Here is a 27,257-nt window from a genome sequence, read left to right as displayed (position 1 = left end):
TGTCTATGTTTTGGTGAATTTCAGACTCTATTTTCTTCCATTTCTACATCAAAACTAAATGGTAATTTTATATTATTATTATCATCCAGCAGGGCTGGTTTTCTCTTATTAGTCTTTTGCACAATAAATATTATTTTTTCTTATTACCTTTATTATAATTTTGTCAAAAAAAAATATGAATGAAACAGTCCCAAAGCAAATACAAAAAAACTATTCTTTCTAGATGCTTGAGTGGCTCAGTTGTTTAAGCAGCCAACTCCTGATTTTGGCTTAGGTCATGATCTTGGGGTCCTGAGACTGAGCTCTGCATCAGGCTCTGCACTCAGAGGGGAGTCTGCTTGAGATTCTCTCTCTCTCTCTCTCTCTCCCTCTCATTCTCTCTCTCCCCCTCTTCCCTTCCCTCTTCTCACTCTCTCTCTCTCACATAAGTAAATAAATCATAAACAAACAAACAAAACCCCACACTACTCTTTCATGATGTTAAATGCTAAGAAGTTTACCCAAGTTCTTTGGTTTTGTGCTACCAGGATTAGAAATGAGAGCAAGAACTCAGTTCTTAATCTACACAAGTGATAATTATCCTTTGGTCAGTTTTCAGGGAGGAGGGATTGAGGAGGCCCATCTACACTTAGGGAAACAGCTGTCAATACAAAGCAGCCACTGCGAAGTCCTCTCATCTTGCACAAATCCTTCCCACGTGGGATGCTCCAGTCACACAGTTTCATTTCCTGAATACACCACATTTGGTCATGCTTGGGACCCTGCACTTGTACTGTACACTCTGCCTACGATGCTTTCCTTCCATTCCCTCTGTGCCGAGCTCCTTCATGTCATTCAAAATTTGGCTCAAATAACGTTTCAGTGAGTAACTTATGTAAAGCGTAATAAACTCATACCGTTCCCCAAGACAGTGTCACATCTTTCTGTTTTAATTTGTATAATTTACGACATCTGCAACTATTTATTTTACTAGTTTATTTATTGTTGGTCTCACATACTAAAATTTAACTTCATGAGAGCAGGGAATTTGTTGATTTGTTCACTGCTGGATTCCCAGTGCCTAACAAAGATCAGAGAATCAACACATGTTGAAGGAAGGAATGAACAGGCGGACACCTAGGACTGAGGACAGTGAGCAGGAGGGGCAACAGTAAGAGAGGAGGTTGATAACAGAATCCAGAGCAGACAGTTTACTAATCACCTGCAAAATGTTCGAATATAATCCTGGTTGATTCTGATGAAGCCAGCACACTGTTGGAAAGATTTTGGACCCAGACCTTTCACTTTCTTCAGCTGTTCTCGATTGACGAAGGGCCCATTTTTCTCTCGCCATTCAATAATATTTTTGGCTCGGTTGGCATTGAGTCCTGCAATGTGCCTAGAAAAAATAAAACGAGTAATGTGGCAGACACAACAGTTCCAATAGTATTCAAAGAAAAGACCTCACTTGAAAAGCCAATGATATAAAACATCTGCATTACAAAAACAATTGCAATTACATACTGTCATGTGGCTCTAAGTTGTTAACCAAAAGGGAGTTAAATAATAGAGACAAAGGGGGACAGAGTTGTCCAAGGGAGACAAGGACAAGAGAGTGCAGAATAATGATAAAACAGTAGCTGTCATAAAGATGCTGGTATACTAGTTAACACTGGTACAAGAAAAAGAACTGCTCCTGACAGTTCTATACTATTCACATTCCTTCTACTTCTGAATCAAGTAATAATTATGCCTATTCTTTCATTTACAAAGTGAGTTAGCAGCAAAAGTTACAATTGCTACAGTTGCATTTTACTACCCTATTTTTTTTTTTTTTTAAATCAGCCTGTTCTCATTAACGTAAAGACTTGAACTACAGAAAAGTACTTCTCCATGAAGGTCATGGTTAGTATAAAAATATAAAAACTGTATTATTAGGAAGTGTGCTTGGTGTCAATTAAAAAAACTACAATTTAGGAGATTTTTAATTCTATTATTGAATTCCATACGTGAAATTATGGAATGTTGGTAGCTGTGGTAGAAAGGCAACACCTTAAAATGTAAAAGGTAGGGCCGCCTGGGTGGCTCAGTGGGTTAAAGCCTCTGCTTTCCGCTCAAGTCATGATCTCAGGGTCCTGGGATCCAGCGCCTCCCCTCTCCCCACCCATCGGGCTCTCTGCTCAGCAGGGAGCCTGCTTCCTCCTCTCTCTCTGCCTACTTGTCAAGTCTGTCTGTCAAATAAATAAATAAAATTAAAAAAAAATGTAAGGGGTATTTTCTCCTATACTAGTCTCAAAGCTGAAGAGTCCAGATCTTTTTACATAGTTCCAGAATTTCATGCTGCCTCAGCAGACTTGTGTAATAAGTGCAAACCTTATGAATGAAGAAAGCAGCTCTTCTATAACCACAGTAAAACAGGACAGAGTATATAAGACGTGATTATAGTATGATAAGGATTTTGATATGTGACTTGCAGAATCAAGGTAAAAATAAGGTAACTACACCTTGAGCCCTCAGAATTTATCTTTTGGTTTCTGCCAGCTTTGACAGAAGTGTGCATAAGACTGAACTAGTGAAAAAAACCTACTCTCATGTGGTGGGAAACAGCTCTTTTCCATGTTAACCTTATTTAAATTCTATTAGCAACACTAATGTACTCAATGGTTACCATATGTTCTTCACTTTAGATTTGTAGTACTAAAAATGATAATGTGAATTGTTACAATTCTTTTCTTAAATGATGTCTTCCCCTCAAACTGATTAGCTCAAGCAAGGTATGAACTCAAAGATTTTTTGTACTTGACAACTTTACACACGTGTCTCCTTATTTTAGCTAAATTTGAACTGAACAGTCAGTTAAACATAAGGTTCTATCATCTTCAGCCACAGAGCCCTTGTCTCACCTTAATAAAACTTCTGAACAGATGTTAATATCCACTCCCACAAAGCTGACACATTCTTCTACAACACTGTCCAGTGTTGCCTTGAGTAAAGTCTGAGATACATCGTGCTAAAAAGATAAAGATCAAATGTCAACCCACAATGAAGGACATGTCGTTTTTGGACTATTTCATTACATACCTATATTACTGGTACCTGGCTGAGACACAGCATGGTAAATTTTTTCATTTATTCTTAAACGTATAGTTAGTATGTACTTGAGCTGAACTTAGGCAACCTGTTTTCTTACTCTCTAAATCACTCACACACCTAACTTCAATACAACAGCACCAGTAATTTTTACTTTCCTAGAACTCTACCAGAGCAGTGGTTCTCAAACCTTAGTTTGCCCTCAGAATCACCTGTAGGGTTTAAAACACAGGCTGCCAGGCCCCATATCCAGAATTTCAGACTCAGTAGGTCCAGTGTGTGTGGACGTGTGCGGCGGAGTATAGGAAAGGCTGAGAATTTGCATTCTAATGACCTCTCAGGTGCTGCTGGTTCCAGGAGCACACTTTGAGACATACTGGTCTCCAAGTTTCACACAGTGCCTGGCAGTGTTATCTTCACTTACATTGTATATTATCCCTTAGTTCTTCTTAAGAGGAGATAGAGTAAATTATAGTAGGAAGCAATACACCACTATACAATAAGTCTGACAGTAAACCAAATGTTTCATCACATTAAAGATACTATTACTTACAAGATGCACTGTTTTATGTGCCCCTGCTATTAAATCATGACACAATGCTTTAATTACTTGAAATTCTAATTTTTAAATATTGAAAGAATTCTTTTAGACTTACTTAGAAAGTTCTTAAATCATCTATCATGCAGAGATAAAAAGGAAATTATAAACAATCTAAACTGGTTAAGGTATTCCTAAAACTTCTTCAAATTCAGCATTCACTCTTCTGGTCTACTTTTTTTACTCAGAGTCTTCAATGTCCAAGTTTTTCATTCAGTTTTGTCCTTAATGTTCTTAAGGTCCTAGGCAACATAGCACTTTCTGAAAGAGTAATATTCTACAGTCTCTGAGATTTTCTTTAAAGCTTCCGGTGCTCATTCTATAAACTTTGATAGTGGTTCTATCTTAATCTTAACAGAAAGTATGAACAGAAGAGATTTTGGACAACAACAAAACTATTCTCTCTTTAAAGGTCCTTAAATATTTTATTGTTCAACAGTTTGTTGACTAAAACAGTGAAGGGTTTGCAGTTCAGTCATGACTCCAAGATTAATAATCAAGTCCACACAGAAACTACACCATGATTTGCCACAGGGTCAACAGCAACTCTAAGATACCATTAATTGTTAAGAAGTATCCTGATTTCAGAGATGTTAAAAATGTAGGAAAATGTGCATCTTAGAATTTATAAAATACAGTGTTTGAAAGTAAATATTTATTGGCTGAGAAGTATCTCAAAATATATTTAGTGTTATTCATAATTCTAAAATTAAAGGTTCTCTAGTTGCTGTGAAACTACAACTATCTAGTTGTTGTGAACCCAGAAGTGAAACCATGGGTCAGCATCCGTCTCCATTTGTCTCAAGAAAACAAGGTTAAATTTGATAACCTTAAACTCCCAGGAAGGCCATAAAGAAAATAGGGTCCCTAGGTGTTATGATTATGTTATTATCTTTTTAAAAAATTAATTATTTTTATTAACATATAATGTATTATTTGCCCCAGGGGTACAGGTCTGTGAATTGGTAGGCTTACACACTTCATAGCACTCACCATATCACATACCCTCTCCAATGTCCATAACCCAACCACCCTCTTGTTATTTTCTTTTAATAAGAGTAAAAGTTTGCTTCCGAAAGACTGAAGGGTTCAGAAGCATTTTTGTATTTCAGAGATAACTTGGTTGGTTGTCTAGGCCACAGGTAAAAACCAAAGACATAATTTTAAAAATCTTAAAAAGCAAACATAATCATGAAAAGGATCATAAAGAAAAACCCAAGACCTTGCTGAGAATCTGATTACTTTCTCTTAAAAAGATTTTACTATTGGCAGGGTCAGTGGGGTGGTGGTAGAGAGAAACCCAAGCAGACTACACTGAGCATGGAGCCTGACATGGGGCCTGATCTCACAACCCTGAGATGAGACTTGGGCCAAAACTAAAAGTTGGTTACTCAACTACCTGTGTCATCCAGATGCCCCGAGAGCCTGATTTCTTTTGAGCCACAACATTTAAGAAGCTGGATAGTCTTTTTTTTGGTGTAAGCAGATGAGAAGCAGCAAAATGAAAAGGGTGCTTTTAAAAATTAGAGGGAAGGATCACTACGTTTGTATCTTTAGGGTAAATACCCAATAGTGCAATTGCTGGGTCATAGGGCAGTTCTATTTTCAACATTTTGAGGAACCTCCATGCTGTTTTCCAGAGTGGCTGCACCAGCTTGCATTCCCACCAACAGTGTAGGAAGGTTCCCCTTTCTCCGCATCCTCGCCAGCATCTGTCATTTCCTGACTTGTTTATTTTAGCCATTCTGACTGGTGTGAGGTGATATCTCATTGTGGTTTTGATTTGTATTTCCCTGATGCCGAGTGATATGGAGCACTTTTTCATGTGTCTGTTGGCCATCTGGATGTCTTCTTTGCAGAAATGTCTGTTCATGTCCTCTGCCCATTTCTTGATTGGATTATTTGTTCTTTGGGTGTTGAGTTTGCTAAGTTCTTTATAGATTCTGGACACTAGTCCTTTATCTGATATGTCGTTTGCAAATATCTTCTCCCATTCTGTCAGTTATCTTTTGATTTTGTTAACTGTTTCCTTTGCTGTGCAAAAGCTTTTGATCTTGATGAAATCCCAATAGTTCATTTTTGCCCTTGCTTCCCTTGCCTTTGGCGTTGTTCCTAGGAAGATGTTGCTGCGGCTGAGGTCGAAGAGGTTGCTGCCTGTGTTCTCCTCAAAGATTTTGATGGATTCCTTTCGCACATTGAGGTCTTTCATCCATTTTGAGTCTATTTTTGTGTGTGGTGTAAGGAAATGGTCCAATTTCATTTTTCTGCATGTGGCTGTCCAATTTTCCCAGCACCATTTATTGAAGAGGCTGTCTTTTTTCCATTGGACATTCTTTCCTGCTTTGTCGAAGATTAGTTGACTGTAGAGTTGAGGGTCTATTTCTGGGCTCTCTATTCTGTTCCATTGATCTATGTGTCTGTTTTTGTGCCAATACCATGCTGTCTTGATGATGACAGCTTTGTAATAGAGCTTGAAGTCCGGAATTGTGATGCCACCAACGTTGGCTTTCTTTTTCAATATCCCTTTGGCTATTCGAGGTCTTTTCTGGTTCCATATAAATTTTAGAATTATTTGTTCCATTTCTTTGAAAAAGATGGATAGGAATTGATAGGAATTGCATTAAATATGTAGATTGCTTTAGGTAGCATAGACATTTTCACAATATTTATTCTTCCAATCCAGGAGCATGGAACATTTTTCCATTTCTTTGTGTCTTCCTCAATTTCTTTCATGAGTACTTTATAGTTTTCTGAGTATAGATTCTGTGCCTCTTTGGTTAGGTTTGTTCCTAGGTATCTTATGGTTTTGGGTGCAATTGTAAATGGGATTGACTCCTTAATTTCTCTTTCTTCTGTCTTGCTGTTGGTGTAGAGAAATGCAACTGATTTCTGTGCATTGATTTTATATCCTGACACTTTACTGAATTCCTGTCTAAGTTCTAGCAGTTTTGGAGTGGAGTCTTTTGGGTTTTCCACATATGGTATCATATCATCTGCGAAGAGTGATAATTTGACTTCTTCTTTGCCGAGTTGGATGCCTTCAATTTCCTTTTGTTGTCTGATTGCTGAGGCTAGCACCTCTAGTACTATGTTGAATAGCAGTGGTGATAATGGACATCCCTGCCGTGTTCCTGACCTTAGCGGAAAAGCTTTCAGTTTTTCTCCATTGAGAATGATATTTGCGGTGGGTTTTTCATAGATGGCTTTGATGAAAATAGCAGCAATGTCCACAATAGCCAAACTATGGAAAGAACCTAGATGTCCATCAACAGATGAATGGATCAAGAAGATGTGGTATATATACACAATGGAATACTATGCAGCCATCAAAAGAAATGAAATCTTGCCATTTGCGACAACATGGATGGAACTAGAGCGTATCATGCTTAGCGAAATAAGTCAAGCAGAGAAAGACAACTATCATATGATCTCCCTGATATGAGGAAGTGGTGATGCAACATGGGGGCTTAAGTGGGTAGGAGAAGAATAAATGAAACAAGATGGGATTGGGAGGGAGACAAACCATAAGTGACTCTTAATCTCACAAAATAAACTGAGGGTTGCTGGGGGGAGGGGGTTTGGGAGAAGGGGGTGGGATTATGGACAGTGGGGAGGGTATGTGCTTTGGTGAGTGCTGTGAAGTGTGTAAACCTGGTGATTCACAGACCTGTACCCCTGGGGATAAAAATATATGTTTATAAAAAATAAAAAATAAAAAAAAAATTAGAGGGAAGGAGATGGTAGACAACGAAGTAGCAAACACAATGAGAAAGACAAGAAAAACACCTGAGGAAAGAGACAGAACTATGAACAAATAGGAAAAACTAAAAGTAATAGTTGGGAGCCTTAGAATGAAGACAAATAACTTCACATATGTCAAATCACACCAGATGCTTGGGACAGTTAAGTAAGTAGTAAGAAGTCCCTGTAGCTGGACAGTCTTGATTGCCTGTCCTACCTCTAGCCTCCAGCCCTCTTTTCCTCCTTCCAACAGAAACCTGACTATGTTTCATGCATCTACCCCACCTCTGGAAGGCCACAGGATTTTAGAAGGCTGGCCCACTCTAGCAGATAATAGTAACAGTAAAATCAGTGGTTTTCAAACTGAGAGTTCTGACCAATTAGAGGGTCATAAAGTTAATACAGTGGCTTGCCACCAGCATAAAAAAGTCACAAAAGAAATAGACCACATCAAGTATGTTGCATATATTCTCAATGTGGAATCAACAGTGCAATAAATAACACAGCCAACTGAGAGTATCATGTGAGAGGAATACACAAATTGGCCAGGAACATGTGTTTTGTTTATGGAAATCTTATTGGATCTTCTGATAAACGATGGTCACTGACTGATGGAGAGGTTAAAGAGTAACTTCACCGATATATGAAGCAAAGCATCAAAAAAAAAAAAAAAAGTACGAGAAGTTTATCATCAATGGCAAAGCTCTCATTCTTACAACCAACTTTAGTTACAAACTTTGTGTCTTTTTCAGAAAGGATGTTATTGATTGTAACATTAGCATAAGTTGACCTTAAGAATCATTATCAACTTCAGGGCACCTGAGTGGCTCACTTAGTTGAGTGTCTGACTCTTGATTTTGAGTCAGGTCATGATCTCAGGATCAAGAGATCAAACCTCGTATCGGGCTCTGCACTTAGGGAAGAGTCTGCTTTATAGTCTCTCTCTTCCTCTCCCTCTGTCCCTCCCATCCTGCTCTCTCTCTAATAAATAAATAAATGTTAAAAAAAAAAATCACTGTAGAATTTGAAGAATAATGAAGCAAGCTCCTTACCAGATTTGGAAGTGTTAACAGTGACAAAAAGGAGAGAAAGTGCTAACTCTATTCGTTTGACTTAAGGCAAATAATTTTAAATTAAAAAAAAAAAAAACTGTAAGACTTTAAAATAAAATTAATTTTAAAATGATTTACAAATACAAAAAACAATAAATATGTTCAACCCCAGATGTACTGTTGATAATAATATTCTTGTAGAAGACAGTATAAAAACTGCAAAATTAAAAATCAAACAAAAACATTTGAAGCATCCCTACACCAAAATGGCTAAAATGCAAAAGACAGAAAATACCAAGTATTGGTAAGGATGTGAAGCAACTGGAATGCTCAAAATATCAACATGATAACCGTATTTTAGGTCAGATATTTGAAGCAAGAGAAGGCAGTTTTAGGACATTTATTTTGTAGAGTTCAACTATAACTTCAATAAAACTGAATCATATGTATTTGTACAATGTAAAAATGCATTCTTGTTCAATACAAACTGCAAAGGAATAAAAAATGGACAATTCTTAGAAACAGAGTAACTGCCAAAAATGGGCTCAAGAAGATATAAAATCTGAACAGACTTCTAACAAGAGATTCAACAATAACCAAAAATCTCCCAACAAAGAAGAGTCTAGGACCAGATAGCTTGATGAATTCTACCACACATTTAAAAAGAACTAACACCAATCCTTCTCAAATTCTTCCAGAAAATATAAGAGAAGGCGACCCTTCCTAACTCGTTTATTGAGGCCAACATTACCCTGAGGTCAAAGCCAAACAAAGACAACATCAGGAAAGAAAGCTATAGACAAATAAATATGCCTTGTGAAGATACGTACAAATATCCTCAAAAAAATACTAGCAAACAAAAATCCTATACCATATTAGAAGAGTTAAATACCACGATAACCACAATATACATGTGATGCATTCAGTATAAGTGAACTCAAGAACCACGTACATTTTTTTTTCCAGGTGAAAAACACTTTCTTTTGGCATTTTTAAACTTAAAATTGAAGTAATCTCAAATTCAAAAAAAAGTTTGCAGGGAATTTTCTTAGCTTTCTTTCAAGTAAATACTTCAGTGTATGTTTCCAAAGACAAAGACATTGTCTTCCATACCACTGCAGAATAATAAAAATTTATGCGGAGAAGTTGTCATCAATGTAATATTATGTAATGTAGAGCCCGTATTCAAATTTTACCAATTGTCCCAATTCTATTCTACAGCATTTTTTCCTCCCCATCCAAAATTCAACCCAGGACCACACACTGCACTTAGTTGGCTTATCTTTCTATATTCTGTGCTGGGAAGCTTCCAATATGGTGTTGTTTTTTTTTTTATTAAAGATTTTATTTATTATTGGACAGAGAGATCACAAGGAGGCAGAGAGGCAGGCAGAGAGAGAGGAGGAAGCAGGCTCCCCGCTGAGCAGAGAGCCTGACGCGGGGCTCGATCCCAGCACCCCGGGATCACGACCCGAGCTGAAGGCAGAGGCTCAACCCACTGAGCCACCCAGGCACCCCCCCAATATGGTTCTTAATGATCCCAAGCCCTGGTATGCTGGCCCTGTATATCCTATCTCCTTGAATATAAAATTCACTCAGGAGTCTTGTCTGTATGAGTTGTTACTAAAATTATTTTACCACTCACAGTGACCTACTAATGTGAAAAAGTATTTTCAATTTTGACTCAATCAAAATTTAAAAGAATAGGCTCAACAGTGTACCATAAATGCTCATAGTCTTCATGTATTCTAGACTGGAACAAATTCATGAAACCTGTAACTATACAGGTTAAATCTAATTTTTTTAATCTAACTAAATCTAATTTTTTTTGTATTTGAAGGTTAAAAATACATTTAATTATAAATAAAATAGTATTTAACTTTGTCATGTATATGGGTATTATTTTGAGAAGTCTTTATTTTGAATTATGTTTAATTATGAAAGACATATACAAATACACAAAGATATGGGTGATGGTTGTCTTAATCAGTATAAAATGTATTTCCTACTGTGTATCATGATCAAAAGGTATGAAAAATAATGGCCTAAGCCAATCATGGTGGTCCCATTCCATGAATTCAATAATGGCAAATGAAATACATGGGTAAATCTGCTAGGGACTTTAGAAAAAAGCCTTCCTTACTGAGAGGTTAAAAGAGTAACCTAAATATAGACCCTTGTGAAGAGCTGGATCTTTTCTTCTTCTCATTCAAATATGACTACTGAAGCCAGGGTAAGCACTGTATCAGTGACCGGGCCAGGCCTGAGGACAAAGCTGACTCACTGAAGATGGCAGGTGGCACACATGACCACAATTTATTTCTTCGTAATACTCTTGAGATTTTGTATTAGTCAGTTCTGAACTCACCCCTCCTCTGACCTCCCTGTCATGAAATGTCCTTACTATTCAATAATACATTTGCTTATTGTTCAAGCCACTTGAGTTGGGACTGCTGATGTTTTTTCTAACTGCAGTTGTTATTTTATCAAGTGACTCAAGGTCTAGTGGGAAGACCAAGACAGTAAAAACAACCAACAATAACCTTACTACCAAAAATCCTTGAGATTTTACTGTCAGGCATTGTTATAAGGCTTTTCATATTATCTAATTTAATCCTTACAATAACTGTACAAGATGTGTATATAATATAATGTCACATCTTCACATATAAGAATTTATTCTAAGGAATGGAAAGATATGTGCAAAGGTATGATGTGTGTGTGTGTGTGTACATGTGCAATCTAAAAATATACCGAGGGGGCTGATACAAATAAATATGAAACAGTCACCATGTGAACTATTATTATGAAGTCATTAAAATGTATTAGTTAGGAGAGCTATTTTACCAAAATGCCCTGCAAGATAAATGGTCCCAGATAACCTATGGAGTTCAAATATTTTTTAATTCTTCTAGCAGACAGACTTATATAAGAAAAAAAATTTTTTTAAAGAATTTATTTATTTAGTTGAGAGAGATAGAGAGAGAGGGAGGGAGAGAGCATAAGTAGGTAGAGCGGCAGGCAGAGGGAGAGGGAGAAGCAGACTCCCCAGTGAGCAGGGAGCCCAACACTGGGCTTGATCTCTGGACGTGGAGATCATGACCTGAGCCAAAGGCAGACGCTTAACCGACTAAGCCACTCAGGCATCCCTGTAAGGAAAATTTCTGCAAGAACAGTTGTGATCTATAATTCTGAATTTTGCCTACATTGTCCCCCAACTTTTTGCTTAGGAAAGTACTAAAGAGTTAAAATCACTTTCTAAAAGTACAAATTTCCTCCTCTACCTTTAGGGGAGGAAATAATGAACAAATTTCTATGTTGTCCCCATTCTAATGTTTTTGGCATTCAAGTAGAGACACTGATTTTGTCACTCCGAAAACATTTTCTAAGCAACTATCACGTACCAGCCAGGCACTGTGCTAGCTGTGTTGGGTGTTGAAAGAATGGGAAAAAGCATATGAAGTTCATGTCTTTAAGAAGCCCAGTTTACATCTGCTGAAAGCTGAGATGGCATGCACCGCCCTCCCAGCAGTTGTGAGTAGAAGAGGCAAGAGGACCCCAGGTCTCACTGTACTAATTGTCAAGGACTTAATGCCAGAAAAATGAAATGCTCCATTTTTTAAAAAGTTAGATAACTCTGAATTTTTGGACAAGTTATCTGAATTGTATAAACAGTCTGTTTCAAATTCAAAGAAATATTGCTTGGACCATTACATTTTTACCTAAAATTTATGAGATTTTTAAAAAAGGAATATAAGCACTCATTCATGCTAGTCAGCTTTTCTGAGGTCAGAATCCACATTTTTATTACTACTCTACCACAAACTTCTAAAGAATTGCTGATTCAAACTGCTCTCCTTTCTTTCTTTTTTTTTTGTCCCAAAGCACTAAAATTATCTCACAACTATTTTTAAAAAGTCCTTCCAGATGAAACCTTGCCTGTGGACTATAGCTTCTACAGCAATGAAACTGTACATTGCATATTGCATATTAAATTTTAAATTTATTCCTAAGTGGTTTCTCCATGAAATAGTCTTGAGTATTTTCTTTAGAAATTATCATTCACTCATGGCTCTTCCTGTCATTTACTACTGTGAAAATACAAAATGCAGTTAGAATTAAAGACACAAAAAAGTTTTACAGGGCAAGTCTAGCCAACTTCAAATAATGCAAGTTGATTTCCCTATCTTGCATCTACTCTTCTTTGACATGTGACAGTTTAAGAGACATCTAGGGGAGTGTGTGTTAGATGACCCATGAAAGAGAACTGATAGAAGAATGGAAACATTTCAGAAAACAGAAATGAAGTTTTTAAAAAGTTTAAAGTTTATTACAACCCCCTCCCCCCCAAAAAAAACACTCCTTACAAGATTCAAACTGATCTGACAGAAAATTAACTGATTGCCGGAATAAAATTCAACACTAAAAGAACACAACAAAATTTGTAATCAACAACATCACAATGTCCATTATACATTAAAAAATAACTAGGCATACAAAAAAGCAGGCAAATATGTCCCATAACAGAATGGGGGTGGAAAATCATCAATAAATAGAAACCAACCTAGGATAAACCCTATTCTCTTGTCTGAAAATAGCAGACAAGAACTTTCATGCAGCCCCAAGATGTAAAGGAAAGATGGTCATAAATGAACAGATTGGAAACAGCAGAAGATAAATGGAAACTATAATAAATAACTAAATGGAAATTCCAGACCTGAGAACATAGTATCTGAAATGAAAAATTTACTCGATAGGTTTAACAGCAGACTGGAGATGAGTAGAAAAAAAGGGTCAGTGAATATGAAGAGAGATCAACAGAAATCATCCTGTCTGAACAACAGAGATAAAATAGAGTCAGGGGAAGCAAAGCCTTCATGACCTATGTGAAAGTTTATCTCAATAATCCTTAGCCAGCAGAGCAGCATTACAAAAAGATGTTAAAGGGAATTTTTTAGGCTAAGGAAAATTGATACTAGATGGTAAATATAAATATATAACTGAGTATGTTCTAATTTAACATAAAAGACATATGACCACTTAAAGCAAAAATTATAGCATACTTTGGGATGTCTACATACGAAAACAATAACACAAAGAATGAAAGGTGGTGAGGTAGTATAATATTAACTCTAAGTAGGCTCTGAAAAGAATATAAATAATAATCACTGCAGTAACCACTAAAAACAAAAACAAAAACTGCTAAGTGTTTACCTAAGTAACCACTAAAAACTACAAAACAAAACAAAAAAAACCCAAGAAGTACAGGTGAAAAGTCTGTAAAAGAATTAAAATAGAAAACTAAAAATTAATTGATTTTCTTTTAAAATGAGGCAGAAAAGGAAGAAGGCTAGAAAACAGAAGAGACATATAAAATACAAATAGCAAAACTGTAAACTTTAATTCAACCATATGAATACACTAAATGTTAATGAAGTAAATGCTTCTATTAAAAGGCAAAGATTGTCAATCAAGATATAATTTATGTTGTCCACGAGAGACACACAGTAAATATAAAAAAACATAAAGGATGGAAGTAAAAGGATAGAAAAAAATACCATTTAAAAATTAGGACTACAAAGATTAGAGTGGCTATATTAACATTATACAAGAAAGACTTCAACACAAAATGCTTATTACCTAATTACAGAGCTTCAAAATACTTGGAGCAATTCAACTGCTAAGTGTTTACCTAAGGGATAATTTTAAGTATGTTCTCCAAACCTTGTACAAGATGTTCATAGCGGTTTTATTCATTAATAGTAATAAACAAAACAAAAAAAAAGTAAACAAAACAAAACAAAAACCAAAAAAACTAGGAATAGCTCAGGTGTCCATTAATAAGAGAATGTATTAAAAATGTGGTAAGTTCACATTATGGAATACTACTCTGCAACAAAATGGACAAACTACCAATACACGCGAAAACATGGTTGAATTTCACAGATGTTACTCTAACTGGAAGAACTGGGTGCAATGATTCCACTTATGTTAAATTCTAGAACAGACAAAAGTAACATCTGGCGAAAACATCTGGGTGTGTGGGAAGAGACAGGAATAAATTTTCTGGGATGACTGAAATGTTCTACATCTTGATATATGTGGGGTGCACATATGTCAAAACTTATTGTACTGTATCACTTTTTTTCTATATATGGATTAAATCCGAAAAGAAAAGAGAACTGCAAATAAATAAAAATCGAACCTAAGTTTTTGAATCATTAAGCTGGGAAGTGATGCCTTTAACTACAGATCTGTCTCAGGAGTCACAGCTCTGGAGCAGGTGGCAGGGATACAAAATATAGACTACTCCTGATTTTTTGTTCCTTGGAATTTGATGGTAGATGTTCTCCCCAGATTTCTCACCTCCTGAACCTAAAAGAGAATTCTTTTTTTGTACAAAGTAATTTGCAAATTCAGAATCATTGTCAGCACAGCTCCAGTAGACCACATTGGAGCTTAATGACAAATGCATGTAGTTAGATGGCACAAACTTGCTAGTTAGCTGTGTATCAGTTCTCATTCCATAATTATTAATATAAAATACTGATCCTGCCTTAAAGAGTTTCCCACGATGATTAGCATTTAAACATAATACATAACATCTTTATGAATTATAAAGCTAAAAAATGAGTCTTTGTTATCATCCTAGTCCAGGGTTAAAATTTTAATCTAGTCTGGTGTTCATTTTGTCTTCTGGTAGGTGCTCTTATGTCCCCTAGTGGATACAGGTCGATATAGTAGAGGAAAGATAAGGGCAAACTGGCTAAGTAAAGGTCCATAAATCCTAAATGCTTTTCCAAACCAATGCCTCATACTACCCAATTTACCATAAAAAAAGAAAAACATTAACACATCTGAACTGGACCACACCTATCTGCCCCATGTGTGGTCACATATAAGGCCTGGGCTAAAACATAATCCTGGTTTATGACATATGCACGAACAAATGCATACCAATTAGCTAGACGTTTTGACCTGACATAATACAAAGAAATCGGCATTTCTACCATAAATCTCTATTTTTAAAGATTTATAGTTTAGTCATAAAAGCAGACTTTAGAAAAATTTGGGGTGCAAAGATTTAGCCACAAGAGAGAAATTTCCCTTCTAATAAATTAAAACAGTACATAGAAAATCTGATCTGAAACTCATGTGTGTGTGTGTGTGTGTGTGTGTACTAGAGAAAAAGAAAAATCTCTGTGCACAGAAATTTTGACCACCTACCATTTAAATTTTAAAATTGTTAGGGGGAACAGGAGTTAGGGATAAAAGGGGGGCATAATGCAAAATAATAAAAAAGTTATTTTTCTTCCCCTAATTGTAGAAACTAGGTTTCTTGTCAATATTTCCAGTAATAAGCTCTAAGATACATTTTGTCTTCCAAGATTCACATACATAGACTCATATGTGGCCAGATGTCTAGTCATATATGAATTGGCTTTCAGTACCTTAATACTATGGACAGTAAAATTTTCCCAGTTAGACCCAAGGCTACCACCACCAGCACAGGATCCGCATTCATGTATTTCCACAGGGGTGAAGCATTAATATGGTAAGGCAAGGTTTCTTTTTGTTTGCATGTCCCCTATCTCTGTATGACTATGGTTAAGGAGCCCAGGAGTTCCAAATGATCTGAAACAACTGCTCCACACCAAGCCTTCTGAAGTGGGAGTAAAGATAGGCCTCCCTAACTTCATCCTCCACACCACTTTTATCCCCATTTCCCATTTTATTTTATTTTATTTTTTAAAGATTTATTTATTTATTTATTTGTTTATTTGACAAACGGAGATCACAAGTAGGCAGAGAAGCAGGCAAAGAGAGAGGAGGAAGCAGGCTCCCCGCAGAGCAGAGAGCCTGACATGGGGCTCAATCCCGGGACTCTGGGATCATGACCTGAGGCGAAGGTAGAGACTTTAACCCACTGAGCCACCCAGATGCCCGTCCCATTTTATTTTTATCTAGAGTATTTCTTATCATCTACTGCACACAGGTTTGGGATATGTGTGTATGTATATGTGTGTATTATATATATACATAATACACACAAAAATAGATTCAAAATGGATGAAAGACCTCAATGTGAGACAGGAATCCATCAAAATCCTTGAGAAGAACACAGGCAGCAACCTCTCTGACCTCAGCCACAGGAACTTCTTCCTAGAAACATCACCAAAGGCAAGGGCAGCGAGGGCAAAAATGAACTACTGGGACTTCATCAAGATCAGAAGCTTTTGCACAGCAAAGGAAAGAGTCAACAAAACCAAAAGACAACTGACAGAATGGAAGAAGATATTTGCAAATGACTAACCAGATAAAGGGCTAGTATCCAAAATCTATAAAGAACTTATCAAACTCAATACCCAATGAAAAATAATCCAATCAAGAAATGGGCAGAAGACATGAAAGCCATTTCTGCAAAGAAGACATCCAAATGGCCAAGAGACACATGAAAAAGTGCTCTACATCATTGGGCATCAGGGAAATACCAATCAAAACCACAGTGAGACACCACCTCACACCAGTCAGAATGGCTAAAATTAACAAGTCGGGAAACAACAGATGCTGGTGAGGATGCAGAGAAAGGAGAACCCTCCTACACTATTGATGGGAAAGCAAGATGGTGTAGCCACTCTGGAAAACAGTACGGAGGTTCCTCAAAAAGTTGAAAATAGAACTACCCTACAACCCCGCAATTGTACTACTTGGTATTTACCCCAAAGATAGAACTGTGGTGATCTGAAGGGGCACCTGCACCCCAATGTTTATAGCAGCAATGTCTACAATAGCCAAACTATGGAAAGAGCCTAAATGTCCATCAACAGATGAATGGATAAAGAAGATGTGGTACATATATACAATGAAATACTGTGCAGCCATCAAACCTTCCCCCTCCCTGAAATCCTGCCATTTGCAACGTGGATGGAATTAGGAGGTATTACCTAAGCGAAATAAGTCAGTCAGAGAGGGACAACAATCATATGATCTCACTGATTAGAGGGATTTGAGAAACAAGACAGAAGATCACAGGGGAAGGAAGGGAAAAATGAAACAAGATGAAACTAGAGAGGGAGACAAACCTTAAGAGACTCTTGGTCTCAGGGGAAAAACTGGGGGTTGCTGGAGTGGAGGCTGGTGGGAGATGGGATGGCGGGGTGGGTATATGCTATGGTGAGTGCTGTGAATTGTGTAAGACTGATGAATCACAGACCTGTAACCCTGAAACAAATAATATGTTATAATTTAATTAAAAGAACAGAAAATATATATGTATTTCATTCACCGCTGTATCCTGGCACAGTAGGTTTTCAATCCTACTACTGTTTCAGTTTGCATTTCCTTTAACATAAAGGAACAGCCAAGAGCCAATTTCTGGCAGTTTTGCTTTTGGATTTTTCTTGCTAAAGCTGGGAATTTGGTTGAAGAAGAAGAGTCACTTAAAATAAAAGGAGATACCAGCGACAAGGGATTGCTTCAGGGCATTACAGCAGGACAAATCCAAACCCAAATTCATATTAACTGTTCTAGCAGGCACCAATCAATAGCACGCTCAGAAGCTGAAATCTGAGATGCCCTACCACTGACCTGTTAAGACTGACCATGGCCACAGGGTCCCTCACTCCAAGCCACCCAATCCTGTGGTGAACAGTTTCTGGTAGGTTTCTCGGTCAAAAAGAGTTCTTGTGAATTCAGACCCTAGTCATAGATGAATCCTTGAGGCTAATAATTAGAGAGGCTTAAGTCTTTCTTTTCCTGGGAACTGAATTAAACTTAAGCTTCTGTCATTTTGAACATAAGCCAAAGTACAGCATCCTGTCATACCATAAAAGGAGACCAAAGAAATGGAGAGATTTGACCCAGAAAGCAAAGAAACCCTTAGAAAGAAAGTCCTTAGTTGCCAGCTTCCAGATCAAGGTCTGTGAGACAGTCATTTGACTCCATGGTCAATCTCAAAACCAGCATGACTAAAATGTAGTTTAGGCACCTCTACCAGAAAGGTCAAGGAGCATACCTCCATACAGGTACATACATACCTTGATACAACTAATAAGTTTGGGGGAAGAAATACTTATGATATGAAAATGTTACATTTACACATAATCTTTTCCTTAAGGCTTAGTGCAGGATAATGACTCATTTTCCTGAAATATCTCTGTGGGTCAGGCAAAATCAAACCCATTTGACCTAAGAATAACTGGGTCATGGACAAGGGTTAGGTCACAGAGTTAAAGAAAATACAAATTGGAGAACTCTAGAATTTAGAAGAAGGATACAGATATTACCAAGGAAAGAATTCTAGGACCTAAGAACTAAACATTGGTCCTTATAGGAACAGCTATGCAAGCAGGATCAGAGCACAACTCATAGTATTCATTTCTCAAACCACTAAGGGGTTTGCTCAGGTGGAGTACATCTCAGTTTAGAACTGACAGTTTATTTTAAATAAATTTGAGTTTTAAAGTGAATTAGTAACTTACTTCCATTTAATTTAACTTGATTTATTTGAGAGAGAGAGCAAGAGCGCACAAGAGGGGGTGGGGCAAAGGGAGAGGGGGAAGCAGGCTCCCCACTGGGGCTCGATGCCAGGACTTCCGGATCATTCCCTGAGCTGAAGACAGCTGCTTGACCGACTGAGCTTTACTCATTTACCTTTACTTCCATTTAATATGAAAGTTTTTCTGCCTTCTTTATGTCCCTCCACTTTCTTAATATTTTAACAAAACTTCTTTCCTTCTCTCGGAGTCAGGAGTGTCTCCTGGTTCATACGAGATGGTTTACAATTAACGCATACTATTTTGAATGGAAAATTTTAAGAGGCAACCATAGTCCCTCATTCTGATGCTAAATAGTAGTAAGCTTCACTCTTTTTAAAAGTCACATTGATCCAAGTCACACTTAGGGAAAGTGACAGTTTCTCTTTAATTACTTGTGGCAGACAGACCCTAAGGAGACTCCCAGTGAGATTCACCTCCAGTGTTCACTCCTTCACACCTTCCCTTGAGTGTAAGCAAGGCCTGTGACTTGCCTCCAAGTAGTGGAATATGATGGAGACGACAGGATGTCACTCATAATCAGTTAGATAACAGGGGAAAGCTGATTCTCCTAATTTCTTGATGAAGTAAGGAGTCATGCCGAAGAAGCCCATGTGGAAAGGAACCATGGGTGGCCTCTAAAACTTGAAAGTGGTCTCCAGCCAGTAGCCAGCAAAAAGCTGGAACCCTCAGTCGTACAGCCAGGAAATGAATTATGCCAAAAAACTGAATGAGCTTAAAAATGAAGCTTGGAAGTACCTTGAATAGAGTCAAAGCAAGAAAATAAAAAATAAACTTTCTAATGCTCATAAAAACTTATTCCTTTGTTCATTCAATGAATGCATATTATAATGATGTACTGAGTGTCTGCTTTGTACCTGGCCTTGTTCTGATTAATGGGATTATAGCAGCCAACAGACAGGATGCACAATTAAATAAACAAATGTAAATTATAATGTGATAAATGCTATAAAGGAAATAAATAGAATAACACGATAGTCACAAGGAGTGGAGGTAGCTACTTGAGTGACTGGTAACTGATTCTTTGAAGAACTACATTAAAACTGACACTTTTAAGAATGAGAAGGAGCCAGACATGCAAAGAGCAAGGGAAAGAACATTTCTAGGCCAAAAAAACAAATGCAAAAGTACTAAGAGGGGAACACGCTACTATGTTCACAAAAGTGAAAGGAGCCAAGGGTGGCCAGGACATCATGGGGAAAAGGAAAAGCACTCAGAGACAAAGCAGACAAGGATCTGACGAGTCCTATGGTAAAGAGTCTGAATTTTATTCTTACCACAGTGGGGACAGAGACAGGATCTAATACACATTTTCAAAAAGCATGCTGTAGAAAACAGACTGAAAACAGACAGAAGTGGAAACAGGGAGTCCTGATAAGAGATTTTTCAATATACCCTGAAAGAGATGACAGTTGTCTAGCTAGAGTCAGGTGGTTGGGTGGGAAAAGAAGGATCAAGGATTTTAATAAAAGTAAGTTTTTAATGAGGGTAGGTTTCTGAGTCTACAAATTGGGTGGATGGTGATGCCATTAATTGAAATAGGAAGGATGGCAGAGAATCATTTAATGGTTTTCATTTTAAATCTGGGGGAGGCATGGAGGGTTACGAGACAGAGGTCAAGATTTCTTTTCTAGACAAATCTATTAGACTTCCAAATTAAAGGTCAGGTTGGCAGATGGATATATGGAGTCTGGAGCTCAGAAAAGAGATGAATGGGGAAGCATTCTAGGAATGAACATAATGAACTTGTAAAACCTGTGGTGAGAGGCAGAGTGTAGGAAGACGATGCAGCAGCATCAAGGGATGGAAGCGGAAATGTGCCTACTGGAAGGAGCTACATAAATGAAGAACTCAATGTAATTCTTTTGCAATAGCTATTTGCAAATAATTCTGAAATTCACCTAAAATATGGGAGAAGGTGATAACTACTATTACCTAGCTTATACCGAGTGTTGCCTCTGGAATCCTTTTTTAAGAACATATAGTAATTTTCACTGGATGAGATGCTTAACCTATTTTTTTTTTAAAGATTTGTTTGACACAGAGAGAGATCACAAGCAGGCAGAGAGGCAGGCGGGGGGGGGGGGGGAAGCAGGCTCCCTGCTGAGCAGAGAGCCCGACATGGAGCTCAATCCCAGGACCCTGAGACCATGACCCGAGCCGAAGGCAGAGGCTTAACCCACTGAGCCACCTAGGTGCCCCGAGATGCTTAACTTTTAATGATAGATACTCCATAAGTAAATACTCCATAAGTAAATGTCTATGACAGGGCTAACTTTTCAAGTGACAATTCATAATTTGGTGCAGTTGTTATTACCATGAAGGGGCAAAATATAAATGGTTATGGAGAAGCCATACTAAGCTGCCAAAGTTCTTCAAGATCCCTGCACAAGAAAATCCATTTTTACAGTAATAACACCAGAAAACATTCATATTGAGTGCTAATAAGTATCTGGAATTTTATAGCGCTAACTTGATTTATCTTCACAATGCTGCGCTTGTAATTACTGTTATATTATTACCTCCATTTTGTATAAGAGTAAACAGGCACAGAGTGGTTTTAGTAAGTTGCCCCAGGTCATACTGCCAGCATGCTCCTGAGTACAAATGGTCTATCTCTGGAACCCAGGCTTTTAAACACGATAGATGCCCCTCTCTTTCTTTTAAGTAAAGTAGAATCGTTTGATCTAGCGATGCTAATTTTAGCTCTCTTGTTTGGGTTGCAAAGAAAATCCAAGTACTTTACCTATTTCATTTTTTAAGGGAAGTTTTCTAACAACCAGGAGGAACGTGGTTTTGTTTGTTTGTTTGTTTGTTTATATTTTCTATTCATTCATAAGGTTTACCAGAACTAAATATGTTTTGACAAAATAGGTATGCTTTTAAAATTCTGTATTACCCTGCTCTTACTATAAATCTTAAGTAAATGGTAACAGTGTCTATGCAATGACCAAACAACACCAACAAAAAGATTTCTGAAGAAACTATCTGCTTTGACAGGGCACTAGTCTTTTCTCTTACTTGAAACTATAATTTACTTTCTCCTGTTCCCTTTCCCCCTAATTTTTCTATCCTTCTGTCAATAAGAAGGATCAATTACAGCATTTTATTTGACATGTCTAAAATAATTATGATTTTCCACCTGACCAGTTCATCTATGAATGACAGAATTTTTTCTCAAAGGAAACCCTGACTGCTTTGGGACATTTCCATTCCTGGTTGGTTCCTTTATAACTACAGAACTATTAAGTATGTAGGTTAGGCCATAAGTGTGCACATGTAGAGTCAGAGGAAAAGGAGTATGTCACTTCTAACTGGCAGTTTTCTTTCTTCTCCTTTTAGGTAACTCTTAGTCCTGAAGAAGTTCTTTTCTTTCTTTCTTATTTTTTTTTTTTTAAAGATTTTCTTTACTTATTTATTTGACAGAGAGAGATAGAGAGAAAGCACAAGCAGAGGGTACAGTAGAGAAAGAGGGGAAAGCAGGCTCCCCCCCCCGAGCAGGGAGCTCAATCCTATGACCCTGAGATTATGACCTGAGCCAAAAGCAGACACTTAACTAACTAAGCCACTCAGGAACTCCAGTCCTGATGAAGTTTTAATTTGGATTTTAAACAACTGCATTTTTAAAAATGGAAAATGCAAAGATTTTATGGTTACTTCCCTTTTTTGGACAAATAGTATGGGAGAGAAGAATGAAGCCCAAAGATTTTCAGGACCTATACCCCCATTTCTCCTCAGTAAACTGTATTCATTATAGACTACATTCCAAAATAGAAGACCTTCTATGCCAAAAAATTCTCAACATTTTAGGGCTGGAAAGGCTTCCAGGACATCATATAATATAACCTTTCAATTCACAGATGAGGAAATCTAAACATAGAGCAACTGGCTAGAGTGACTAACATTAACATAGTCTTCATGTGCTACTGTCCCTTCCACCATGAATAAGAAATACAACTTGAGTTTCCTCAATTTGGTCTTTCTATAGTCACATTTCAAAAGACAACAACACATTTTCCTTTATTCAGCAAACACCTGAGGGCACGAAAGAAGGCAAACTTGAAAGCGCTAACTGAAATACAGAATGATGAAGGGCGCTGGTTCCCAAATGTTAGTTCATGACAGACTTCAGTGGTCAGTAGCAAAATGAGGAAAAGAACAATGTCAAAGTTTTTCAACAAGATAAATTTATTCAATTTAAACAACTGCCCTTTACTATATAATTATGACACTCCTACTATTTTGGTGCTAAAATAGTCCTTTTACTTTCCCCTGTGACCAAAAAATAAATAAATAAAAATCCTGGAAATAGATGGGTCTCCCTAATCCTACTATATTAGTTAACTACTGCTGTGTAACAAATTACTCTAAAACCCAGCAGCTTAAAACAACAAACATTTATTATCTCACAGAGTTTCTAAAGGTCAGGAAACCGGAAGAAGCTTAGCTGGGTGGTTCTGGCTCTCAGGAGGGTCTCTCATGAGGCCACAGTCAAGATGTCAGCAGTGGAGCTGAAATCATCTGAAGACCTGAGTGGGCTGAAAGATGTTTTTCCAAGATGGCTTATTCATATTACTATTGGCTGATGGCCTGAGTTCCTCAAATGTTGCTGGCCATAGGCCACAGTTACTCTTCGTATGGGTCTCTCCTAGGGACGCTCATGACATAGAAGTCGGCTTCTTCCACAATGAGTGATGCAAGAGATTGAAAGCATCCAAGACAGAACCATAAAGTCTTATAACTTAATCTCAGATGGGATATGCCATTCCTTCTGCCATATTTTACTGGTTACCAAGACCAGCAGAATATAGAATTGAGGACCATCTTTGAGAACCGTTATCACGACCACAATTTAAAAAAAAATTATTTTACTAGTCCATGAAATCAAATCTGAAAACTGATGTAGTGAAAAGGATATAAAAGTTAAAAGATCACGTTCTAGTTAGTGGTAGATAAGCTATTGAATTTCCTTGCCTTCAGTTTCTTTAGAAAATAGGGGGATGGATTTGATAGTCTCTCAAATACCTTTCAGTGCTAGCGTACTACAATTCTATACTAGGGATGATGATGATGATGACAACAATAAAGACAAATTTGATAATCTGCCCAAGGTCACTAGGCTAATAAATGGTAAAGCCAAAATTTGAACTCAGGCAACTTGGCCATACAGCCTATACTGTATCTTACTTAACCTTTGGAAATAAATGAAAGGCAGTGAGAAAGACTAAGCAAATCAAGTAACATCTTGCTACCTTACTCTTATGCAATACAAAAGGGAGATCACAATCTCATTCCACCTCTAAGTACTTTAGAAATACTAATCAGCTGTTTTATTATTACTGACTTAGGACAATGTAATATAATGGCCCACTTCAAGAAACCTATCTTCGTAACAACTTTTAATATAATAATGCTTGGCATAATGTGAAATTTCCAATGTAAAATCAACATGCTTACTATATAGTTAGGGTATCACTTCCAGATGACTTTGGTAAAGAATATCTATAGTCAGGGAAACCTGTTCAGGCTTTGAATGGAAGTAGGGATGGTGGTGATTTTTAATCTTGGTATTTTTCTCTCCTTATTTTTCTTTCTTTTCCCTAAGAACTACTCTAAATTTCCCTGGGAAACGTAATAATAGCTTAGTTTTTAATAAATCACTTTTTGTTAATGTTTTTCAAGAAAAAAAATACCAGTTACTAGGCATATAAGCAAAACACCACACTACAATGGCTTAATGTTTTTATCCTCCTCTTTTAAAAACACACACATATGTATGTATATACATACTCACTGGCATCATATTCCTGGTAATATCAATTGTCTTTTCTAGATATCTTCTGAATGTACTTTTCAGTCCCACAAATATTAAAACTCTTTTGTCAGAACCAGAACCCACTGGGGAACTCCTTTGGTATCAATAAGAAATAAGGAAAATCCAAGGCCCTGTGACTGCTCAGTGTGCAGTAAAGGCAATCATCTGGCATGAAACAAGGGCAGAAGTCAGTCAGAAAGAATGATGCAAAATTTCTTAAAAACCTTGCCAGAGAATGAACATGAAAAATAAAGGGCAAAATAACATTGTCAAATTTGCTTTCCATTTCAGAACTCAAGGCAAGACAAAAGTCATCTTGGGAATAGTAGACAATGTTTCTGTTGCTCTTAACTAACATGGTAGAAAAAACACAAGGTTCAGGCATTCAAGAGTGACAACTGTCTTTCAGATAGTTGGAAAGGAGTTGAAAAAAACATTTGTTGGAATAAATGGAATGTGCCTTGGCTTCTGTGGTCAAAATTTCTGAGACTCAACTGAAACAAGATTCTGGCTTAAGACTATATGGTTTTCATCACCCTATAAACATTAACATTATTGATGTAGATCTGTCGCTTGAAATATTTTACCCATATCCTCCACTGCAAGGAATTTTCTTTTTACCCATTCATCTCTAGCGACAAATTTGTGGCACTTACAAATTTAAAAGGCTGTCAAAATCTAATAATGAAACCTTGGGGGGAGTCATATGGGGGCACAGATCAGAAAGAACCAAAATTAATTTCAGAGGATTTACTACATAGGTTAGGGGTCACAATGAGGTGAGTTTCATTCTACAGTGTGAAATCTACAGAAGCAATACCTTCCCAGAAATAAAGAAAAAGGAGAAAGGGAATTAGAGTTAGCTAGTGAAGCCAGAGGACAAAGTTAGAAACTCATTATAGAAATCAATGCATAGACAGCATAGAAAACCACATATTGTCAGTGACTTGAATCTATGCCATACTTGTTTCACCAATGGTTATTCCTAAAAATCAGATATGCATTTTAACTACTGATAACTCACCCAGGAAACTATCCATCTTAACAGAAACTGAATTTAAAGACTTGAGTTCTACAACTTTTCTCTAGAAAGTGAAACAAAAATGGGAAGGTAATTTAAAAAGAAAAAAAGGCCTGAGTTTTCCCCCTTGCCTAAACCTCTATGATGTATCTGCTATTAGAGACAGTTCAATGGCTAGGAACATGTTTTCCTTGAGGCCTTATTATTGGGTGTCTTGAGGAAGGAAAGTCAGAAGGAAGAAGTTGCAGGCTGGGGCATTCATGCAGCAGACACAGATGAGGAAGGAGCTCATGAATCAGGTAGAACCACTACAGAGGCTCTGCTTTGGGTATGTCAGGGACCATACTGGAGCAAGACCTGGGGCATTAATTCTAAGTCAGACTATACAACAGTTGCCTTCTATGAGAGGTAAAAATTAACATGCCAGGATTCCTGGCAGGCTGACTTCATGTAGAAAGGAGATGGTTTGCAGTACAGCACGCCATGGAAAAAGCAGCCCAGTGCTTAAGACAATCAATCCTGATAGAAATCTGAGGTGGGGAATCACATTGCTACTTCGTAAGGCCCCTAATGTTGGAACTGCAAGTCCTGGGACCACAATCCCTTTTATCATGCCTGAGATGGGCCGGTGGTCCCCCAACCACAAATGTTGAATGAGCAGAACTAGACTGCAGATAAAAGGCTCTGCCACACCCTACGAGGACTGAATCTTTCCAAACCCTACTTACACCAGGGAGAGGCTAATTCCTCCTTAATCTGTAAAGCTAAAATCTCATGAACTAAGAAGTAAAAATCCTTTATTTATGCCTGAGTTCTCCAGTCTGAGGTTTGGCCCTTTGAAATGCTTGTGTACAGCGCCCAAATGCAAAAGGCCAGGAGCCAAGAGATGCTATTCAAAAGGCCTGGTGAGTATGCTGGTCAGGTTGTTGATTTGGTTGCTGCAGACCCAGTTCAGTTTCCTAGGGCTGTCGTAACAAATTACCATAAACCAGGTAGCTTAAAACAACAGAAATTTATTCTCTCACACTCATGGAGCCTAGAAGTCTGAAATCTCAGAGGAAGAATCTGTTTCATGTCACTCTCCTGGCTTCTGGTGTTGCCCGCAATCCTTGGTATTCCTTGGCTTCCAGCTATATTCACTCCAATCTCTGTCTCATCTTCACATAGCATTCTTTTTTCTCTATGTATCATTAGATGAGGGCCTACGCTAACCCAGTATGACCTCATTTTAATTAGATCTACAAAGACCCTATTTCCAAATAAGACCACATTCTGAGGATTTGGGGCAGGTATGAATTTTGAGGGGACATTACTCAACCCAGTACCTCTCCAAACTCACTACAAGCATCATCTAAATTATTTATTCCAACTATATAACTCAATATTTATCCCACCTTCCCTCACC

General features: G+C 37.4%; 1 protein-coding gene across 2 annotated transcripts in view; it reads right to left on the bottom strand.

Annotated features, from left to right (window-relative positions):
* The window catches only part of SRBD1 (S1 RNA binding domain 1), a 203,099-nt gene that overhangs the window by 25,870 nt on the left and 149,972 nt on the right, over positions 1 to 27,257 (bottom strand). For both annotated transcript variants that reach the window (XM_032351862.1, XM_032351863.1), the window contains exons 17-18: positions 2,883 to 2,989; positions 1,202 to 1,378 (exon numbers count right to left, since the gene is read on the bottom strand). In XM_032351862.1, the coding sequence (XP_032207753.1) occupies positions 1,202 to 1,378; positions 2,883 to 2,989 (284 nt within the window). The remainder of the gene's footprint in view (positions 1 to 1,201; positions 1,379 to 2,882; positions 2,990 to 27,257) is intronic.

Source organism: Mustela erminea, chromosome 7 (genome assembly GCF_009829155.1).
Source record: "Mustela erminea isolate mMusErm1 chromosome 7, mMusErm1.Pri, whole genome shotgun sequence".
NCBI classification, from domain to species: Eukaryota; Metazoa; Chordata; class Mammalia; order Carnivora; family Mustelidae; genus Mustela; species Mustela erminea.
This window is presented reverse-complemented; position numbering and strand designations above follow the sequence as displayed.